Source organism: Cyprinus carpio, chromosome A12 (assembly GCF_018340385.1).
Source record: "Cyprinus carpio isolate SPL01 chromosome A12, ASM1834038v1, whole genome shotgun sequence".
Classification (NCBI taxonomy): Eukaryota; Metazoa; Chordata; class Actinopteri; order Cypriniformes; family Cyprinidae; genus Cyprinus; species Cyprinus carpio.
The window spans coordinates 14,753,745-14,776,023 of record NC_056583.1 but is presented as its reverse complement, the minus strand read 5'-3'; the positions used below and the strand labels follow the sequence as shown (position 1 = coordinate 14,776,023).

At 36.5% G+C, this 22,279-nt stretch overlaps 1 protein-coding gene across 1 annotated transcript in view; it reads right to left on the bottom strand.

Annotated features, from left to right (window-relative positions):
* Positions 1-735: 735 nt before the first annotated feature.
* Positions 736-22,279, bottom strand: part of LOC109058218 (spermatogenesis-associated protein 20) — a 34,516-nt gene continuing 12,972 nt past the window's right edge. The window contains exons 14-16 of the mRNA XM_042767766.1: positions 20,176-20,375; positions 18,428-18,508; positions 736-1,380 (exon numbers count right to left, since the gene is read on the bottom strand). Coding sequence (XP_042623700.1) covers positions 1,210-1,380; positions 18,428-18,508; positions 20,176-20,375 — 452 coding nt within the window. The 3' untranslated portion in view covers positions 736-1,209. The remainder of the gene's footprint in view (positions 1,381-18,427; positions 18,509-20,175; positions 20,376-22,279) is intronic.

Here is a 22,279-nt window from a genome sequence, read left to right as displayed (position 1 = left end):
CTGAAACAGACGCATGCCTCAGCAGCTCTCAAGAAATCCTACCAACTCAAGTAGTGGTGTTTCTTCTCCACATAACTGAACGGCATTATAATTAGACACATTTGCTCAGCGTGACTGCAATGCCACATTTCTTGATCTTTTTTTTTTCTTTTTTCTCAGCTCTTCCTCTGTATACTTTGCATTAGATGTTTATACTGCACTGATCCCTGTAAGTCTACCGGAGCTGTACAAGATCCTATCATTACATCTATCATTATATTATACTTTTTTATTTTTACTATTTGGTGCCTGATTAGAAAATTATAGATACACTAAACAGTGTATTTATGGCTTTTCAATGACATATTGCATAATATTACCAAAGCTAAAAACTATTCAACATTTGTCTCTGTTTTAACGTTACATTCATTTGGTAAGCTAACAGCTAAGTGGTAAAGAATAGTTCTTGTGGTTAGGTTAAATATTACGATAACACATTTTTGATCAGGCACTGAGGAAGAGGGACAGGATTTACACTCTTCAATTAAAATTGTAATAACTGCATTACACAATGGTCGTGTATAGATGTGTAAGAATTTTTGAGCAGCCTTCAAATTTACACCTAGGCACCATCAATGGACATTGAAAAACGGCGAAGGTGTATGTCCATTCATAGAAAACAATAGCTTCTAGTTGATTGTCATGTCTGTTGGGAGTACGTTTAAGGGATGAACAGATTAACCAGATCACACAAGGTTACTCAGACAAGGTGAATATTTATTATATGTAGTATACATACATTGTGTGTGTCATTCCACTCTAAATCTAGCATGTTGCTTATCCAGAGCTGATCAGCTGCACTGCGTAGAAAGGTTGTGGAGAAACATGCTTGATCGTTTAGAAAGCAGGTTGACAGAGATCAACTGAGCCCATGAGGCAAACCTCTGAAAGGTTTAATCTCAGCGTTCCTTCTCACATTACAAAGTCATTGTATTTCCATCTCCCAAGACTACCGTCTTGTATAACAGGTCTAAAATGAGGCAGAACATCACAACTAGGGCAGCCCCAGAGGTTTGCCTTGCCATTGTATAATGTCTTACAGTGCATTTCATTTACAGTATGACTGTTTTTTGATGACTGCAGTTTGCTACTTGCGTAATAGTATGAGATATAGCGGTCCGACTATGAAGAGGATCCCACAGTGATGTTTGTGTGGTGTGACAGCAGCTCTCACTCCAGCAGCAGTCTCCTGAGTTCCTGCGGGCAGGTGACTGGGAGGGCACAGGCGAAGTTCTCACACACATACGCAGTGGCTTTGCCCTCCTGAGCAACCAGGGTGGAGAGAACAGGCAGCCTCTGATAAAGGAAACCCTCTGTGTTACCATCTGCCAACATCAGGACCTGAAAACAAAGAGGGAAAGGGAAAAAAAACAGAGTCATAACTGTCATCATGATGACAATTAGGTGAGATGGTGGGAGCATGAGAGCACAAGTCATATACCTTTACTCTAATGCAAAATTTATGACCCAAAGGGCTCCATTTGCTTTCTTGGCAAGTAATAACCCACGATAATAATTTTGCTTTCCATTTGCTTTCTTGGCAAGTAAATTTTTTTTGTGTCAAGCCATAGGCAAAGCAGAACCCACGATAAAGTACAGGGCAGGGCGATTACAGTGACAGTCCCATCAATGGCCCATTTCTACAGTCTTTGTTTATATCTGGGACCTCTATATCTTTGGGGGTTACAGCAAGCCATAGGCAAAGCAGCTCTTATGGGATGAGATGACCCTGATCTTGTTCTTGGTCACATTCGCATCTTTAACTCATTAGCATAAAAAACACAATATTAATAAAACAGTACTAACGCAATATTACACCCTTGTGTGGCACAGTCACTGACCAGGTAATAATAACAAACATCAGCCACCCGAGCTCTGTGTGATGGAATTTTAGTGAAATGCTAAAATAAAAATACAATCTAAGTTTGAGAATGAAACCATAATGTTTAGCAGATGCTTTTTCACAAATTGACTCACAAATGAGGACAATTTGTAATGAGAATACCACTGTTAGGAAAATAAAGACAAAATTAGGATATTAGAGGCATGTTAATAAAGTATAAAAATATTTTGAGATCAATATAATGGCAAAAATCTAAATGACAAACAAGTTTGTTAATGCTCTGAAAAATAAGTCATAATGTGCTGAGAATAAAGTTGTAATATTTTGAGAATAAAAGTCAATGTTCCAAGAATAAAATCATAAAATTAGGAGATAAACCCTTGTATAGGGTTCAGATCTGTGGGACCCATTTTCATTTTTTATCAAAAGAAAAATGATATGATTAATTAATTTTTCAAACTCAGACTTTTTGGCCTTGGCTCATTTTCTGTGAAGAACATATATCAGAACAAAATTTCAATGACCACACACTGTTCAAGTTGAAGTAAACATCTGTTGAGTATTTTAACATAAAATTTTTGATTGTGTTGAATTAAAAACCCAAAAAACCCAGACCCACTAACACTGGCTGAATAACAAAAAAATCAACACCACACCAGGGTTAAAGGTGTGTGAATGAAGTATAAATTATAGTATATATTTTTGGAGGGGGAAAAAAACAATGTTAAGAATAAAGTTTGCTGTAATGTTTAAAATATTTAATAAAAAGCATTAAAAAAGCAATTGTAGCTCTGTGCAATAAAGCTTGTGCCTTAATAATTCAATTCAATTGATCCATGCAGACTGCAGCATCACAACCCTACTGCTCCTTTACCTCTTTCACAGGGGGGAAAGTCTGAAATAACTCAATCAGGGCCATGTCTAGTCAGGGGGGCTGACTGTCACATCAGCAGGGGAGGACACTGTGGTAGCTACACTAGATTCTCCCTCCTGTAGCAGAGAAGAAAAAACCTTTAACTGAACAAAACCACAGCAGGATGGCAGACAGCGAAGAGAGAAAAGCAAGAGGCTGAGCTGCCCAGTGGCCAAGAGTAAATCTACTTTTCCTCAGTGAGACGATTTTACCGCCAAGCCCAAAGCTCAGTGAAATCCAGGAGGAGAGCACAGGAAAGGACTCGTGAATATGACAAGAGGTTAAATCTTAGTAGAGCTCTCAAGGCTCAGTTTAGGGCCCGCTTTTTGGAAGATATTTCAGGTCTACCAAGAGCAGACATTCTCTCTGCTTTCTGGTTTTGACACACTCTTATGTGATTTTTTGACAGGTGTGGTTAACAACTCAACTCTGCGAAACCTGTCCCTGGACTTCTAAGCACAATATATTGTAACTGTCTGTTTGCGAGGATCTTCCCTTTATTGCATCTCAGGGGCCGAGACAATTCCGCATCATTACTTTCCCGCTAGCAGCCTGGCAAGGCTTTCTGTCATATTTGTTGTGACCTCACGCAGGCTGTCTCCAGACTGACTCAAAGAACTGTGACAGTCCACTGAGGCAACATATAAAAAATGACAAGCAGACAAAACATAAACTGAAAAGATGCATGAGGCCTGGGGTTAAGCAAAGACAGGACTTTCTCACAGTTCATTTGCAGTGTTCCAAATCACCCTTAATAATTCGCAGTTTAAAATTCCCAAAATTTTAGTGCCATGTTAAAAGAAAAAATATGATTTAGAGAACTTTTTATTTTTTTTTGATAATCTCATAACAGGGCTTTTACGAGAATAAAGTTGAGAATAAATTAACAACATTACAAGATTAAAATAGTAATATCTCCAGAATAAAGTTTCAAAATTATAAAAAAAATTATATAGTACTAAATATAAATACCAAAAAGTGTAACTGGTTATCAATGCATCATGGAGGAATACAATAAATCTAGGAGAGGTCTTAAATACACCGATCAGGCATAACATTATGACCACCTTCCTAATATTGTGTTGGTCCCCCTTTTGCTGCCAAAACAGCCCTGGTCTGTCGAGGTATGGACTCCACTAGAACCCTGAAGCTGTGCTATGATATCTGGCACCAAGATGTTAGCAGCAGATCCTTTAATCCTGTAAATTGCGAGGTGGGGCCTCCATGGATCGGACTTGCTTGTTAAGCAAATCCCACAGATGCTCGATTGGTTTGAGATCTGAGGAATTTGGAGATCAAGTCAAAACCATTCCTGAACCACTTTTGCTTCATAGCAGGGTGCATTATCCTGGTGAAAGAGACCACAGCCACCAGGGAATACTGTTTCCATGAAAGGGTGTACATGGTCTGCAACAATTCTTACATAAGTAACATCCACATGGATGACAGGACCCAAGGTTTCACAACACAACATTTCCCAAAACAACACACCCCAAACGCATCACACTCACTCCTCCCACATACCTTCTTCCCATAGTGCATCCTGGTTCCATGCGTTCCCCAGGTAAGTGATGCACGGGCACCCGGCCATCCACGTGATGTAAAAGAAAACGTGATTCATCAGACCAGGCCACATTCTTCTGTTTCTCCGTGGTCCAGTTCTGTGCCCACTGTTGGCGCTTTCGGCTGTGGACAGGGGTTAGCATGGGCATCCTGACTGGTCTACGGCTATGCAGCCCCATACGCAACAAATTGTGATGCACTGTGTATTCTGACACCTTTACATCAGAACCAGCATTAACTTCTTGAGCAATTTGAGCAACAGTAGCTCATCTGTTGGATTGGACCACAGGCCAAAAGGGGGGAATCTCCTCAACCACAACCAGTGTGCAGCATTCACCTGCTGCACACTGGTTGCCATATTGCACCAGAACGCCCACCAAATACTAGCTTAATGGTAGAGAGGAGACAGAGTGATGAAGCCAACAATCAGTTATTGTTGTTTGTTAATTGCTGCGAACTCATGTGAATGGCAGGTTGCTGGAGGGGAGGCACTTTTGCCTCAAATGAAGTTCCATTGGATATTTTGAAATGAAGCTGGAGAATTCTGTGTTATGGAATGCTTTGAGTGAACTTATGTATCTTAAATAAGCCTACTGAATCGAATGCCCTGTTTACACCTGGTTTTGAGATGCGTTTTGTTCAATCGGATCACAAATAAACAAGGTAGACATTCCCATTTCCACCTAGTGCTTTAATCCGTCTCTTTTGTCTGCTTTCACCTACTTCTGTCTTCATTTTTTCGAGGTGAGGGGAGGGTATATTGGTGGGGAAATACATTGGCTTTTTCAGATCTTTTGACGTAATGGACAAAATACGCTTTTGCAATATACATATGAACCCAAAATGATGACAGAAAAAGATAAAGAGAAGACTTGGCCATTTCATGGTATTACTACCGTTTGTAAAATTATATCAAACAGGGATTTGGATAACTTTCAGAACCCATGTCAGAATTTTGATCTCAACAGACAGGATTTTAATCGGTACCTACCTGCAGGTATGACACTTTTTCTGGACAGAGATCACAAGCCCCAATGAGGATATTTTTTCTAAGTTGATCCAGACTTTTATAGATGCATATAAGGGTGAAGATATCAAAGGGGTCATAGGCAAACTGTATAGTGCTATCTCTTCAAAGCATAAAAATTAAACTGAACACGTCAGACAACGATGGGAGAAAGACAAGAGGGAGGAAATATCAGAAGACATTTGGCTTCTTGCATGGAAAACTCAGTGTTCTATGACTCATTCATTAATCTGGAGAGATTTTGGACGTAAAAGTTTGATCAGACTTTTTATAACCCCTATGCAAAAATTTAAGTTCTCTGGGAAACAGCACCTTTGCCAGAAGGAGTGCGGTTCTGAACCAGCAGATTTTTTTTTTTTTTTATGCCCACATATTCAGTATTTTTGGGGAAGGGCAGGGCAATTAATATCAAGGGTAACAGGCTTTAACATATATGTGTCATTTCTTACTATGTTTCTGGGTGTCACACCGGAGGGTTTGAATATACAGTATGTGACAGTTATTTCTTAAAGATATTTTTTAGTTGCAAGCATGAAAGCAGTTACTAATTATATATAAAAATTATTGGATGAAATGGGATTGTTATATATCCCGAACAAGCAATGGCTAGACTTCCAAAGTGCACTTCAACTTTTATCTGTACTATGCGGTTCTTGATTTCTTGTAAGACCTCATGTAACTGTTGTCGGTTAAGTGTTGTTGTTTTTTTTTCTTTCTATTTATTAATTTATTTATTTATTTTTCTTTCTTGTGTCTTGTGGTAAATATTTTTGTTTACATTTTCTGTTTCTGTGTTCTAAAACAAAATCTGACAAAAAAAATTAAGTATATATATATATATATATATATATATATATATATATATATATATATATATATATATATATATATATATATATATATATATATATTAAAAAAAACCTTCTGAATGCAACAATCTACAGGCTGTTAGTGGTACTACATTTAAAACTCCTGACCTACTCGTTTATATCTGTCATATGCAATATTCAAATGCAAATGCAAATTAATGAATAGTTGTACAACAGTTTGTTCTGAATACAACATTGTGCAAAATTCTTGTCCAGAATTATTGCTGGTTGGTAGGGGATCAAATACTTTTTTCACTCACTGAAATGCAAATCACTTTCTAACCTTTATATACTATGTTTTTTTTTGTTGTAGTTTTTTTTTTTTGGGTGGGGGGGGGGGTATTCTGTCTCTATGTGTTAAAATAAACCTACCATTACAATTACAGACCCTTCATTTCTTTGTAAGTGGGCAAACTTACAAAATCAGCAGGGGATCAAATAAATATTTCCCCCACTGTAGCTGGCGAAAGACTAGTGTTTTGGTCTGTCTTTAGCTGCTGGCTTTGCTGGTGTTGTTTGGATTACATCTCAGCTTCTGTGTTTTGTGCTTTTGCTACAAACACTTCCGCACATGAATCCATCTCTTACTCCTCTGTTTTCTGATTCACAAATTCCAATGAGCTAAGTCGTGATTGCATCCCGGCTAGCATGCACTGATATCCTTCTTCCAGACTGTCAGCTCCTACCTACAGTACTCTCACCTAAACACACACACAAAATCAGGCCCAAACACTCACACACACAAACAGTTGATTAGTCTGGGGTATTTCATCAGCTTCTTCTCCTGGCAGGATGGAGCCTCTCTGGAGAGCTTGAGGCTGTCAGTGCGCACAAGTGGAGCACACAGCCATTAGTCATTTAATTATCTGCCGTAAGTTTATTTCTTGGTTGGAGAGGAATGGAGCATCATGACCTCATTGATTCTGGTGTCTTAGTCTACTTCCCTCAAAGGTAAAGGCCACTGTACAGAATAAGTAGGTGGAGTATAAGGTATTGTAAGTGTTTCTTCAACAGATACAATGATAAAACATCAATGGGAGTTTTTCATGTTTTGATTAAAAATATACATTTTTCTATAATGTTGTATCTGACTAATCTGTTGAAATATAAAATTTGTTAGATGGAAGTGCTTACATCTAAACATCCAGACAATAACAGCATATATAAAAACAATGTGTTTTGTCAAAATAAATAAATAAATAAACAAATAAAAAAATAACAAGTCAACCGCTGATTGTAGTAAGTGAAACTGATGAAAAATGAATAAATTCAACATGTCAAAATACTGACTAAAATTATATTTAAAAAAAAAAAAAACCTGGTAGGGAAAAGATTTAAATACAAAATTGAGGATTAAAACTGTAAAACTGTTTGTGAAAAATGAAAATGAAATATTGATAAAATTGAGAATTTTTGATTCTTTTCTGATGTGGAAGAAATAAAAACAAAGAAAAAAAAATAATTTTACCAGTAAAAATTTTTACCTGTTAACCATTGTTAACCATTAAAAACTGAAAACTGACCAAATTTAAAAGTTTTTTTGTCAAAAAAAAAAAAAAAACAATATAACAAAAATTATATTCATATATCAAAAAAGATATTCATATATCAAAAAAAAAAAAAAGAAAGAAATAAATAAATAAATAAAATCAAGGTGAAAACTGTGTTTTCAGAAATATCTGTAAATATATGGACAAGGCCTAAGACCTGCTTCACCTCACAACCACAATTAGCAAAGTTACACTCCACAGATAAGGAAGCAATGCGACTGGGAGAAGCTTATATTTGCCCACAATGACCACAAGTCAAAGTGAGCCAAAAAGTGTGAAAAGAGCAACCACCTAACATTTTCTTCTTATCTATTTCATCTGATCTACCGCCTGACCTCTGCAGACTCTGCTCTTCTGGACTGAGTGCCCGTGATCCTGTGGAGGATTCAATGATGTTAAGGGCTGACTGTTCCTGCAAGATTAATGCATACAGTAGGTCGGTCTATGCATACATCAAGATCAACTCGCAAGATAGTCAAAGCATCTTTGACCCTGACTCACAAGGTGTCCAGATCCCAAATGGGCAATACATAGGGTGAGCTTAAATCAGACTGCACCATTTTTAAAAAACAGCTAAGCTGGCTGAAAATGACGAACACTGGCTTGTCCGTCTAAAGCCCATTTCCTATTAAGCACTCAGTTCTCTCTTGGGGTGCTCATTAAAGCTTGTCAGGGATTTATCCTGTGGCAAAGAAACTCTAAAGTGACAATTTCCCATGAGGTGGAGTACCTGCGGAAATACTCTCATAAGGAGGATGAAAGACTTGCAAGGTATTTTAATTGTCTAACTGTAGGCTTAGGCTAAAAGTCTCTCTCTGTGAGGTTTTTCCAGGGTGATTTCAGGTAATCGTAACAAGTTCTCAACTTAGTTTAGCAAAGTGAACGGAAATGGAAGTATCTTGCACTGTGGTCAATAATATTATTCAATTCTCTCCAGAAGGTGCACATTATCAAGCCTTTCACTAAGCACTTTCAGTTAAAAGGATTGATTTGAAAAGTGATATACAATAAAATGATTTTCCTCTACTTTGTCCTATACTTTCAGAGGAATCAACAGTACCAAATTAATTTGATTAATTATTTCTAGAAGCTTTTTGCTGACTTTTCCTACTTCAGAGCAACTCAAAACAAAAAAATGGCTTCTGAGGAAATGAGACAGACTGAAGTAAAAGCATTTCTCCTCATGATGCTGATTAACACAGACAAAGATCTTGTTTAATCTGAGTGCAGCTGATTTAAGAAAGATGGACAAAGACACAGCTGGACTGCAACATCCCATCCCTTAATTTCTCTCATGGTCCACATCTAAGGTTATTTCATAGGCCGATGTTATCTGGTGTGTGAGTGTGTGTTAAATGCAGAGAGCTGGTGACATATCACAGCTGGTGACAGGCCGAGCCACTACACTGGTCTGAAATCAGGACAAATAAACAAATAAAAACTAGACTGAACACAGCCTGTAAATCATAATGTCCAATAAGATTTTGAAATCAACTTTGATTTGCTCCCTTTGCTTAAATTTGGCACAAAACAGCTAAATTACAAGTTTAGTTAATACATGAACAATATCCAATCATGCTTTAGTTCAAGTGTTTTCAATTGTCTGGATGCCCAGAACTCCAAAATATAGCGACCTCCTTGAAAATTTTTTCAACAAATAAATAAATAAATATAAATGTAAATAAATAAAATAAACGAATGCTAACATTGTTAACATAAGAAATTACAGTAGGGTTAAAATTAAATATATTTGATAAATTTGATACATTTTTCTAAATAAATATATAATATATAAAAATAAATAATTATCTTATTTCTTGCCATTTCTAAACTGTCAAAATAACACAATTATCACAATTAATCTCATGGCTTCTGACTAGTCTTCAGAAAGCAGAATGGCACAATAATATCAAATTCTGTTTAAAAATATTGCATAACACATGTTTAATTGATATTACTAATAAATAGAAATAATTAATAAAAATGGCTTTTATCATAGATATTACAAGCTAGACTACCGGATATTACTTTCAGGAACTGTTTCTAAACACAAATCTGTGTGACAGACGTAACTGAAAGTATTGCTGATTGTGTGTGGGTGTATTTTAGCATCTCCCCTGAAGAAAAAGACGCAGAGTTAGATTGTTCATTAGACATGAGTGATGATGATGACGCGTGACCTGACTTTGGGAATATGAGACAAGAGATTAGCTGACATTAATTATTATTATAAAGACAAGGCAAAAAGTAATCAGAGACTCTGCCAATCTCTTCCAGAAAAATCAGAAATGTGAAGTTTTTAAACAATATGCTGGCACTGTGTGTTACTGCTCCACAATTTCGTTTTCTAAGATCTACTATAATCCACCATTGTGTTATTTCTGAGATTCTAAGGCTTTTTTAAACCTTTGCTTTGTACTCTTTCGTTCTGGTTGGGTTGTCTGGGGACCTCTCTGGCTCTTGTGATGTCTCAGCGGCCTTGTTAGGGATTCAGGACCATTTGTCTTAGTAATCAGACGAAGTCTAGAACTCTTGCGGTACAAAGGTCCATGCTCTACTGTACTGCTGAAATCCCATCTCAGATGAACACTAGAAATATTAGCACTTAAAAGGTTCCAGTCTCCTCTGTACTTAAAGGAATAACGTGTATGAAAACCACATCCCTGGATTGCAGTTATAATTAAATGAACTTTTAAATGAACAAGCGTTTTCTATATTTGGCAATAGTACACCTGGACAGCGTTAATATATGCTTATGCATCTGGATGAACTAAATTGATCTCAGAACAGGCTTTCTATGAGCACAAGGAAATCACATGACTGAAGTGAGCAGCTGGTTGCCATCATCAAGGATATGGAGTCAGTGGCTGTTCTAATGCCTCATATTCTACTGTAACAAGCCCCATGAGGATCTGCACCCCTACCGTACCACCTTTATAATCAACATGGGTTTTTGCCTAATTAAAGTATGGATAAATTAATTCCAACGATTTTAATCATGCCTGCAGAACGCAACGGGTGGGATTAATTGATTTCAAAAAGTGTGTTGAATTCAAGTGTCCCTCTAGCAAATTTGAATTAAATAAGTAAGAACAGATTAGACCGGAGACCGCAAAAGCAGGAGATTCTTATACAGCACATTCCCCACAATTAAACTCTGCGCCTCAACATGAAGGAACAGATGATACAATAATTGGATTTAAATTAAAAAAGATTTTCTAGTTTGGTTGGCTAATGTATCGTGAAAAATGCTCTTTCGGTATGGTCCTAGCAACACACTCTCGAGCCTCTCTAGGTCTGTCTTCATAAACCTTTAATATACTTTGCACCAAATGCTCAGTGAGGTTAAACACGCCATTACCGCATCAAAGGCACGGCGATCAGGGGATACCCAATATGTACAGTGGAACGAGAATAATTCATTTTGTATAACTCAGTGAAGCGTGCAGTAAGGTCTCAGGTAACGAACAGAGAATTAGTTGCGTTTCTCAGATCACTTCAGGGCCACATAAGCTGTTCATAAGCTAATTCAGTTTACATAGACTAGCATCCACCATTTTAAATATTAGAGTTGTGCACCATTAAGAACAAAAATTAAGAATGCCATTTCAATTTATGCAGCAAACCTGGTGAATAATTGCAACTTTAAACTGCTTGAAAAAGGTTTGTTTGAAAACTTTAAACAAAAATCTAAGCCTAGAACGATGGATGGATGGATGGATGGATTGCAGCAAACATTAGAACAATAGACAGACAGACAGACAGACAGACAGACAGACAGACAGACAGACAGACAGACAGACAGACAGACAGACAGACAGACAGACAGACAGACAGACAGACAGACAGACAGACAGACAGACAGACAGACAGACAGATAGATAGATAGGTAGATAGGTAGGTAGATAGATAGATAGATAGATAGATAGATAGATAGATAGATAGATAGATAGATAGATAGATAGAACATGATACATTCATATAAATAGATATGGATGGATGGATGGATGGATGGACGGACGGATGGATGGATGGATGGATGGATGGATGGATGGATGGCAGCAAACATTAGAACGATAGATAGAATGATAGATAGATAGAACGTTAGATAGATAGAACGATAGATAGATAGATAGATAGATAGATAGATAGATAGATAGATAGATAGATAGAACGATAGAACGATAGATAGATAGATAGATAGATAGATAGATAGATAGATAGATAGATAGATAGATAGATAGATAGATAGATAGATAGATAAATAGATAGATAGAACGATAGATAGATAGATAGATAGATAGATAGATAGATAGATAGATAGATAGATAGATAGATCGACAGATCGACAGAACGATAGAACGATAGATAGATAGATAGATAGATAGATAGATAGATAGATAGATAGAACGATAGATAGATAGAACGACAGAACGATAGATAGATAGATAGATAGATAGATAGATAGATAGATAGATAGATAGATAGATAGATAGATAGATAGATAGATAGATAGATAGATAGATAGATAGATAGAACATGATACATTCATATAAATAGATATGGATGGATGGATGGATGGATGGATGGCAGCAAACATTAGAACGATAGATAGAACGATAGAACGATAGAACGATAGATAGAACGATAGATAGATAGATAGATAGATAGATAGATAGATAGATAGATAGATAGATAGATAGATAGATAGATAGATAGATAGATAGAAAGATAGATAGATAGATAGATAGATAGATAGATAGATAGATAGAACATGATACATTCATATAAATAGATATGGATGGATGGATGGATGGATGGATGGATAGATGGATGGATGGCAGCAAACATTAGAACGATAGATAGAACGATAGAACGATAGATAGATAGATAGATAGATAGATAGATAGATAGATAGATAGATAGATAGATAGATAGATAGAACATTCATATAAATAGATATGGATGGATGGATGGATGGATGGACGGACGGATGGATGGATGGATGGATGGATGGCAGCAAACATTAGAACGATAGATAGAACGATAGATAGATAGAACGATAGATAGATAGAACGATAGAACGCTAGATAGATAGATAGATAGATAGATAGATAGATAGATAGATAGATAGATAGATAGATAGATAGATAGATAGATAGATAGATAGATAGATAGATAGATAGATAGATAGATAGATAGATAGATAGATAGATAGATAGATGATAGATAGATATGGATGGAATGATGGATGAATGGATGGATTTCCAGTGACGCTAAACAAACAGGTTTGATAATAGAAGGGGTACTTACTTACTATGAAGTGCACACAAAAGGCAGCCTCTTACTGCAGACAGGCGACCCAGACAGTGCAACTTTAAATGATAATGCTGTTTTGATAACCCTTGGTGAGTTCAGGTTAAATCTATCACAGCTATATCTACACAAACACGCAAGGTGAGCCAGTGTCACACTGATGCTCTTGGTTTAGAGATGGGAAACAGAGCGCAATGCCGCTCTAAATGCTCTCGCAATGTACGAGCAGGAAATCTCATCAGCTCCACAGTCTCCAGGCCTGAGATTCAATTTCACATTTTTCACACAGGAAACCAGATTGTGCCTTTAATATTTGCAAGTAATATGTATGTGTGTGTTTGAGGAGCACTGATGCATGATCTTTCCATTGCCAGGATTTATATGACTATAATGAGTAAGAGCAAGCTCTGTTTTTCTTTGTTTATAAAGAATGCCCAATGCCATGGAGACAAAGCGCTGGTTCTGGCTGATTCAGTGACTTAAGATGATGGCTCTCATTACGTTTAATTCATGTCCTGACTCTGCAGGTGAGAACCATTTATCCCTCTCTAATTACGTGTCTCTCTTGTTACAAATGAAAAACACAGATTAGGAAAATAGAGAGAGAAATGTAACTTAATCTTTCCATGTAACTGAAAGCAGACATGTCAGCCCACCGTACATGAAAGCATCCTCTAACATCCCTCTCTGTTCAAATCAGTGCAAGAATTTTCTTAACACAATTCAAAAACGTTAAAAGTTACATTTCAGCCATACTAAAGCGCTAATTGATCTTTTTGTAAACTCTTTATTCTGACCACAATCACACCCTCTGATTTTTGCAAGCTGAACTAACACATCTACACTACCGTCCAAAAGTGTGAAGTCGGTATGATATTTTAATATTTTTGAAAGGAGTCTCTTATGCTCACCAAGACTTCATTTATTTGATCAAAAAAGTAAAACCAGTAATATTGTAAAATATTATTACAATTTAAAATGCTTTCTATTTTAATATATTTTACAATGTCTCCATTACTCAAGTGTACAGTGTAACATGATCCTTCAGAAATCATTCTAATATGGACATTCCTTATTACTATCGATGTTGAAAATGCTTAATATTTTTGTGCAAACTGTAATACATTTTTCTTTTCAGGATTCCTTGAATAGAGAGTTCAAAAGAACAGCATATATTAGAAATAGAAATCTTTCATAACATTACAAATCACTTTACTGTCACTTTTGATCAATTTAATGCATCCTTGCTGAATAAGACCATGAATTTCTATCACTAAATAAATAAATAAATAACATGTTACTGACCCCAAACATTTGCACTTGTAGATAAAGCAATTGTATCTCTGCCTTATCTATCATGTACTGGATATGCATTTATTGGATTACAATTGGCCTTAGATTTGTGTGTGAAAAACCACAAGTTGACTGAAAAATAAGGTTTCCATATTGTCTCAATGTTAAATAGCTGACTCCTTTTGTTTGGTTTTGCATGCTAATATGACGCAAAAGACTAATATTACACAATCATGATTCAACAATGCAAAATCCAGCTGTAGGTTGATTATAAACTGACTGCATGAGCCAGCACTAACTAACATTATCCATCTTGAACAATGCTAGTCTAAGCTGGTCTCTTAGCAGAGAATACGACACGGTAAAGCATGTCGTTTATTCATTTGTCTAAGAATAGTGATACTCGAGGGATTTAAGGCAGGGATGATGATTTGACTGCTGGTTCAACTCAATAACACAGAGTCATCTATTTTTCAGTACGCCCTTCCGACTTTGCAATCAATGGACTGATGCGGGCGGATCTTTCTATCATGTCCAAGTCAATTAAACAAACAATTCAGACCAGGGTCCATCTGAGGCTTAGTCACAGCCAGGCAATGAGAAGCGTGTGTGTGAATGTGAGTGTGTGTGTGAGAGAGAGAGAGAGAAAGAGAGAGCAGTTCTTTTATCAGTCCATGACCAGATGAAATTCTGCATTTTTTTTTTTAACTGGCTTCACTAACACAAACTCATTACTTGCAGCCTCCTCTGGTTGTCGTCTTGCTGTGCCTAGGCAACGGGGCCAAGTTCTTCTCTCCATCAAATCCAAGGGATATGTGAACCCTGTTTAACATGTGAATTGAACACATGAGCACATACAATTGAATTTAGATTAAAAATGAAAAGGGGACTGGGCTGCTGTGTTCTACTCTTAGCAGATGCTCTTTCTCCAGAATGACAAGTACGACTGTATTCAGGAACTGCATTTGAAAGGACAGTGAAAGACAGGGAGCTCTCAGAGGCCTTCAGTACTGTGTTTCTTTCATAGTGTATGTCATTATGATGGATTTGTTTGAGCTCAAATGCTCTGGGTAGGAATGAGTGAGACTCCATTCACTCAGTTGGCCAAGGCAAATCACTTGTCTAGATGCTTAATTCAATTATATTAGATTTTATATAGCTGAATAATGCATAAAAAAGACACACCAATGTAACCGATATAAAGTAGAGATAGTTCACTCACCCCCCAAAAAAGAAAATACTGTCATTTTTAATCTCTATCATTAGGGATGTGAATCATCACTGGTTTCATGTTTCGATTTGATTATGATTGTCATGTCAACGATTCGATTCAATTCGATATCACGATGCATCACGATACATCACATCCTCAATTTTCAATATTACTGCACATGGCTACATTTTCATATTCACTTTATATCAGATTTATTTTGTGCATTTTTATTAAATTATACAAGCAGGCTTCTTTAATTTTTTTTTTTTTTTTTACATTATATAAGGGAAACAAAGACACAGATTACAATCAAAAAAGGGAAAAATTGCTTACAAGCAAATATGATGCAAGTGCATTTAACAGCAGCCGTGAGCTTCAGGACAGACACAAAGCGCTCACGAAAGTCTGCCAGTACATGAGTTTCATGCATCTAATACTTGCTTAGATGTTTGGCTTCCCTCTGCCATTTTAAGCTAATGTGATGAGCGCATATGCGAATGACGTCAATAGGCTATAATCGATTATGGTCTATTACTGCATCGATGCAGAATTGTCCATGTCCGAGTTGCGATGCATCATACAACACCCTTACTATCATTTCTGCAGGACATACTTTATGAGGTGAATTTTTAAAGAATAGTGAGTGAGTACTGGGGCAATAATTGACTCATAAAAGTATTCCATATGACTTATGCAATATATTCCAAGTCCTCCGAAGCCATACAATAGCTGTGTGTGACAAACAGGCTGGAATTTAAGTCATTAATCACTACAGATCACTAAACCACAGGGTTGAACTCAAGAAATGAATACCAGTGTTTTTTTGTAATTTATTATTTTGATTTTGGAGTTTTACATCCCTGATCTTCAATTTCTTATTGTTATATTGAACAGATCAGGCAGGATATTCTTTAAATATGTCCCCTCTGTGTGTCCCACAGAAAAAAACAAACAAACACAAATCGGTCCAGGGACCATAACTAAACAAGTCAAATATTACATCTGGCCAGGAGCAAGAGACATTACATTTCTCATACCTACTAGACTACTATGAAAACCGAAAAAGACCAAGACTGCAGAAACAACCTACAGTAGAGCAACATTTAAAGTGCAATTGTAAAATGTGACACATTTCTTAAAGAATATAAATTGGTAAACAACGTAGAAAAGGACTTATTTTTTCCATCTGGATTTGACGGAATAATATATTTATACTGCTTATTTTCCTACCTACACAGATTTGGTTATGTCAGCAGAAAATTTGTTTTAGAAGCAAAGAAAGTTATTAAATCCCAATGAAAGATTATGAAAACCAAAGAAAATGCACAATAAGAGTATATTAAAGTGAATAAATCTTTAAATTAAGTCTTCAAATAAAATACAAACAAAAAATAAACCTCTAGGTCATGGAGCCGACTGAATGAATGAATGTGACTTGACCTTACATTTCTCATTCACAGAGTCGGTATCATTAAGATTACATAAGTGTGGGTATAATGAGAAAAAAAAGATGAATGTGCCAAAGCTTTTGCCCCACCAGGGAGGAACAAATGATGCACCATGAGGAGATCAAATATAACCTTTGACATTCATATGACATTCAGGGTTTACTGATGGAGTGTAAGGTCACATGCTTACATCCTCCAAACGCCATCCTACAGAGCCACCTACTGTAACAACAGAAATAGAGAGAAACGGGACAAATTTTCCATTTGTGATTTCTCTCATCCATTCAGTTTAAATACTAATTTTTGCACTATTCCTTCCTAAAGGACATTGATGGTTAACATCACAATAAAAGATGTTAGACCACTGTAATAAATGGCAAAAGGTTAGACCCTGGGGTGTATTCTGTTGTGCTTGCTATTGGTATTTCACACTTAAAACTTGTAAGGCCAGGTGCGCCGAGCATGTGCATGTTTGCTCTTTCTGTCATCATGTGAGAGAAGAGAGGAGTCGGAGGAGCATTGGGGTAAAGGGCAGGAAGAGTGCAAATGCTATCCTGAGCTATGACCTTTAGCGAAAGAGACAAAATCCCCACAAAGCCAAGCCTAAGGCTAACGTCTACAGAAAACTCTTAACTATTTACTAATTATTCCAAAATGTAAAATGTGGTGTGGTGGGTAGCCATTGTCCAAGCCCTTTGCTTTGCACTGTCTGCGTCAGCATGCATAGGTTAAAAATCGGACAACTTGACCTTTCGCTGGAGATGACTTAAGTGAACTCATTAGCATGACTGTGCTCCAATGCACAAGGCATTCTGTGTAAACCAATGAACGTGTCATGTATGAGAGAAAAAAAACGTCTACATACAGTGAAATGCCACTAATGTTATATCAGCCAGTGTTGCAAAAAAAATGATCTATTATATACCTCTCTATTATGGAAGATTAAAAAAGACATCCATTTCAGTTTTTGGCATAGTTGTAGACATAAGTTTACAAAAAATTCAAAATAAAGCTAAGATTAAAAAAAAAAAAAAAAATTATCTATATATATATTCAATTTGGAATTTTCTTTTTTATTAAAATAAATTAAAATATAAAAATTTGTGAAATAAACAAACCATTTCAATATTTATTATGTTAAAACATAAAACAAAAAAACAAAAATCTTTGAAATGTGAAGTTAAAAATTAAAAGTCACTTGTGGGCAGAAAATTTGTATTTTAGTTTTTGGTAAACTATAATAACCCTGTCTCATATAGTATTTCAAAGTTGAATGGACTGATTGAAACACCCAATTAGAGTGACCTTAATAGCCCTAACAGTGCTCTGTCATAGAGTGTAAAGCACACTTACTTTATGGGGCAGAAATAGAGAGTTGACACAGGAAATCAAACTTGCAGTGTCCTCAGCATCAGGCTGCCCACAGATAACAATCTACAAGAAAAATAAGAGATTGTTACACACAGAAAAGAACAACAAACTTGTGAGCATAACAAAAAAAAAAATTATGGACCACCAAATGAACAAATGCGAAAAGAATGAAAAAGAATACGAAGAAAGGGTCAGGACTGCTTGTATGGTGCTGTAATGAGGTGGGCAGATGTGATGTGCAGTGGGCTGCCCTTAGCTGGACCTCTAGCTTGTTATTCCTCCTACTCTGATGACTTCTCTTCCGATGGTGAGCTCTGATGGCCATGACACATGTTCACAGCTCATACAATTGTCCAGGAACAGGAGGAAACTTTGGAAAATTGGCTTGACAGGGAAAACTTTAATCCAGCAGCATCAGTCTAGTTGATCTGTGACAGATCCAAGCACTAACGGTCCTTATAGTAAGGACGGATGAACTTTCTATCAATCCTACTACAGTACCTACTAAGTAACAAGGGTCATACTGACATCCCAAAAAAAAGCTTAGGAATCAGGGATCAGATATACCAAAAAGCTTAGAGATTAGGGTCCAGAAGTTTAGGGTCAATAAGTTTCTTTCTTTTTTTATTTATATTTTTAATCAATACTTTAACAATAACACTATGTGATGCCAGCATATGCTGTGTCCCGCATGCTGATTTGTTGTTTTCCCCACCAGATTTCTTAACAAGCAAGACTTTTGTGGTCAACCAGCTTCACTGGCTGGTTTTGACACCTCTATGTTCAAGAGGGCCCCTAAGTTGTATCTTCCAGACTGCTTCTCATGGCCCACACATGCCTAGAGAAGTTTAGGATGGCTCTCCAGATGCTGAGATCATTAAACTTGCGTGCACAATTGAGAGCTTCCTGTCAGCTTGCATTACTATCTGGTACAGTAGCAGCAAAACATTGGACCGGAAAGACGTACAGAGGGTGGTGCGGTCAGCTTCATATAACACCACAGGTGTATCGGTCAACCTGCAGGACATCTACACCAGGTGGAACAGGAAAATCATTAAGAACTGAGTCCCTTGATCAATGGTCTATCCTCAGTTCAGTTCAGCCTGGAGTCATAATCAATTTTTTATTTAAGGCAAAAAGTATTGTTCACTAATTATTTAATACACTTCTGGATTTAAAAAAGCAAATTAATAAATAATTTGTAAACAATATTTAATAAAAATAATAATAATTATTATTATTATTATTATTATATATAAATAAATATTTACATATAATATACAAATAAATATCTTAATAAATGTAAATATATTCGTAAATAAATACGTAATGCTAATACATAAAAATAATAATATAATAACGTAAATTAGAAAATAAATAAATAAATAACAAATAAGTAACAAACAAACATACTTGATTTATAGTTCAAATAAGTTTTACTTCAATCATAAATATTAAAAATACTTAAAATATAAATCTGAGAAAGATTATTTATAAAGATTGTTTATAAAACTAGTCACAAGCATATAGTGAAAAACTGTCAAGACTTGGACTTGAGATTGGAGTCTGACTCTGACTTGAGAACATGTCTGTCTTATTGTAGTATTCACAGTCAAGGAGGGTTAAAAAAATAACATTTCATTGCCATTGCATCAGTTGGACATGATGTGACAAGTGAAACCAGACTTTTAAACTCCATATTCAGTAGTTGTGGACAAGACTGCAGTTACCTGTTTAAGGGTGTAATGCTGGGCCATGACACTGCGGACCATGTCTGGCAGGGCGACTGGCACCTTAATCAGTTTATCAGAGAAGGCAGTCAGTAATTGCTGCGAGCGTTGTATCCAGTCCTGCCGGCCTGTGAGGTGGGACAGTCGCAGCAAGTTCATGGCTGAGACAGAGTTTGCACTGGGTTCGGCGCCGTCCTGATCTGTAAAAATAAATAAATAAATAAACAAGGGAACTGATACAATAGTATTCTAGTCAGATAAGTCCAGTCTAGCGTAGCAGCCATGTTTTCAAACACACTGACGTAAACAGTCTGGCTTCTGGAAAAAATTGCATCATAACATTGATGGTTCCAATATCAATTTAACTGGAGCACATTTATCAGTTTAAGCCGAGCTATAAGTGTCTGATAACACAAGTGAAGTGGCTCTAGAGCTGTGAGTTGATTTACTTTATCTGTTCTTTGTTTGTGTGCAAAGGGGGTGTTGGGAGTGGGTTCCCGTGCCTCGTGTCACAGTGTAATGAGCTGATTGCATCTGGGAGCTGAGAGGGATGGAAGCGATGACTGATGAATAGAAGCAATGCCTTTCCAACTAAACTCATGCAGATGATATCAGGTAGCTTGCTCCTTAGAAGACACATGCACCACACATGGCCATTTACTGCGTGCAAGTCAAGTCAGAATGATTGCATTTACAAGCTGAGCACATATGAACGGCATTTGTAATGTTACAAAGATTTCTATTTCAAATAAATGCTATTCATCAAAAAATCCTGAAAAAAAGTATCAGTTTCCACAAAAATATTAAGCAACCACTAGCGACAATTAAATTGATTTCTGAAAGATCAAGTGTCAGTGATTGTGGAGAAGAGTGGAGTAATGGATGCTAATAATTCTGCTTTATATGTTAAAATACAAAATATTTACTGTGATAAAATTTCACAATATTATTGTTTTTACTTTGTTTATGTCAAACAAATGCAGCCTTGATGAACACAAAAAACATTCAAAACATTGAAAAATCTTACCAAACCCAAACTTTTGAATGGTAATGCAGCTTCTCAAAATGCCTCCTCTCTTTGCGTGGAAGCAAAACAGCTAAATAAATAATGACTATACTCATCATGATTTTCAAACTCATAATGTAGAACTTTCCAGGAGGACTTGAACACAGCATTGCATGTGTCCAGTATGGAAAACAGGCTTTCTATAAAATACTTAAAATATTTAAACAGCAACAAAAATCTTTTGAAGGACTCAATCCCAAAATAAAGAAACCCAATAGCTTTGTTTTCGAAAATCTAGTGGCTACACAGCCTGTGGTTTTTACAAAATGGCAAAGCTGACTCGTTTTGGTCTTGTCTAGTTTGGGCAAGGCGTAAAATGTAGAGTGGCAGATGCTTTGGGAGGCAATCCATCTTCCACCGACAGAGAGAGGTGAAGGGACTCGGTTCTGACACGTGACGGCACTGCATGGCTCCTAATGGAGCCCACTCTGCCTCACTATATTATGGCCCAGTCACTCAAAAAAGATGAAAAATCTGTCTTATGTCCATTTTAATTTATCAGAAGCAACAACAAAAACATAACAGTTAGTTTTCTCAGCTCTCATCCATATCTCATTGGTGTCAGTGCCATTTTCACAGTGCCATCAGTCATGGCCCAGGCACGCTGGTGCGACTATTTGCTCACATCAGCTCGTACTACCAATTCCTGCAGAGAAAATATGGAGCCAAGTCATTCGTGACATTAAGCCCCGGCACTTATATAGTTTGAAAGTATGTGTGCGGATATTTTTTCTTTTTTGTATTGTAGTGGGAGACAAAAAAAAGAAAGAAAAATCACTCTCTCATTCCACTTCCATAGCAAAGACATGCTGAAGGTGATAAATGGTGCACAGCGTGAAATAAAAGGAATGTGGTGTTACTTCAAGGAAATATCAATTGCTTTAACAAAACAGTCTTTGATGTACTGGATCAGTCTTCTATATTGGTCAAATTCTACCCAGAAACACTGAGAGGGTGGAGGAGGAAATATTCCTCAGAAGATGGACTGGAAAAGAAATGGTGTGAAAAAAGGCAGTGTGTTTGGGTGAGATAGAAAAG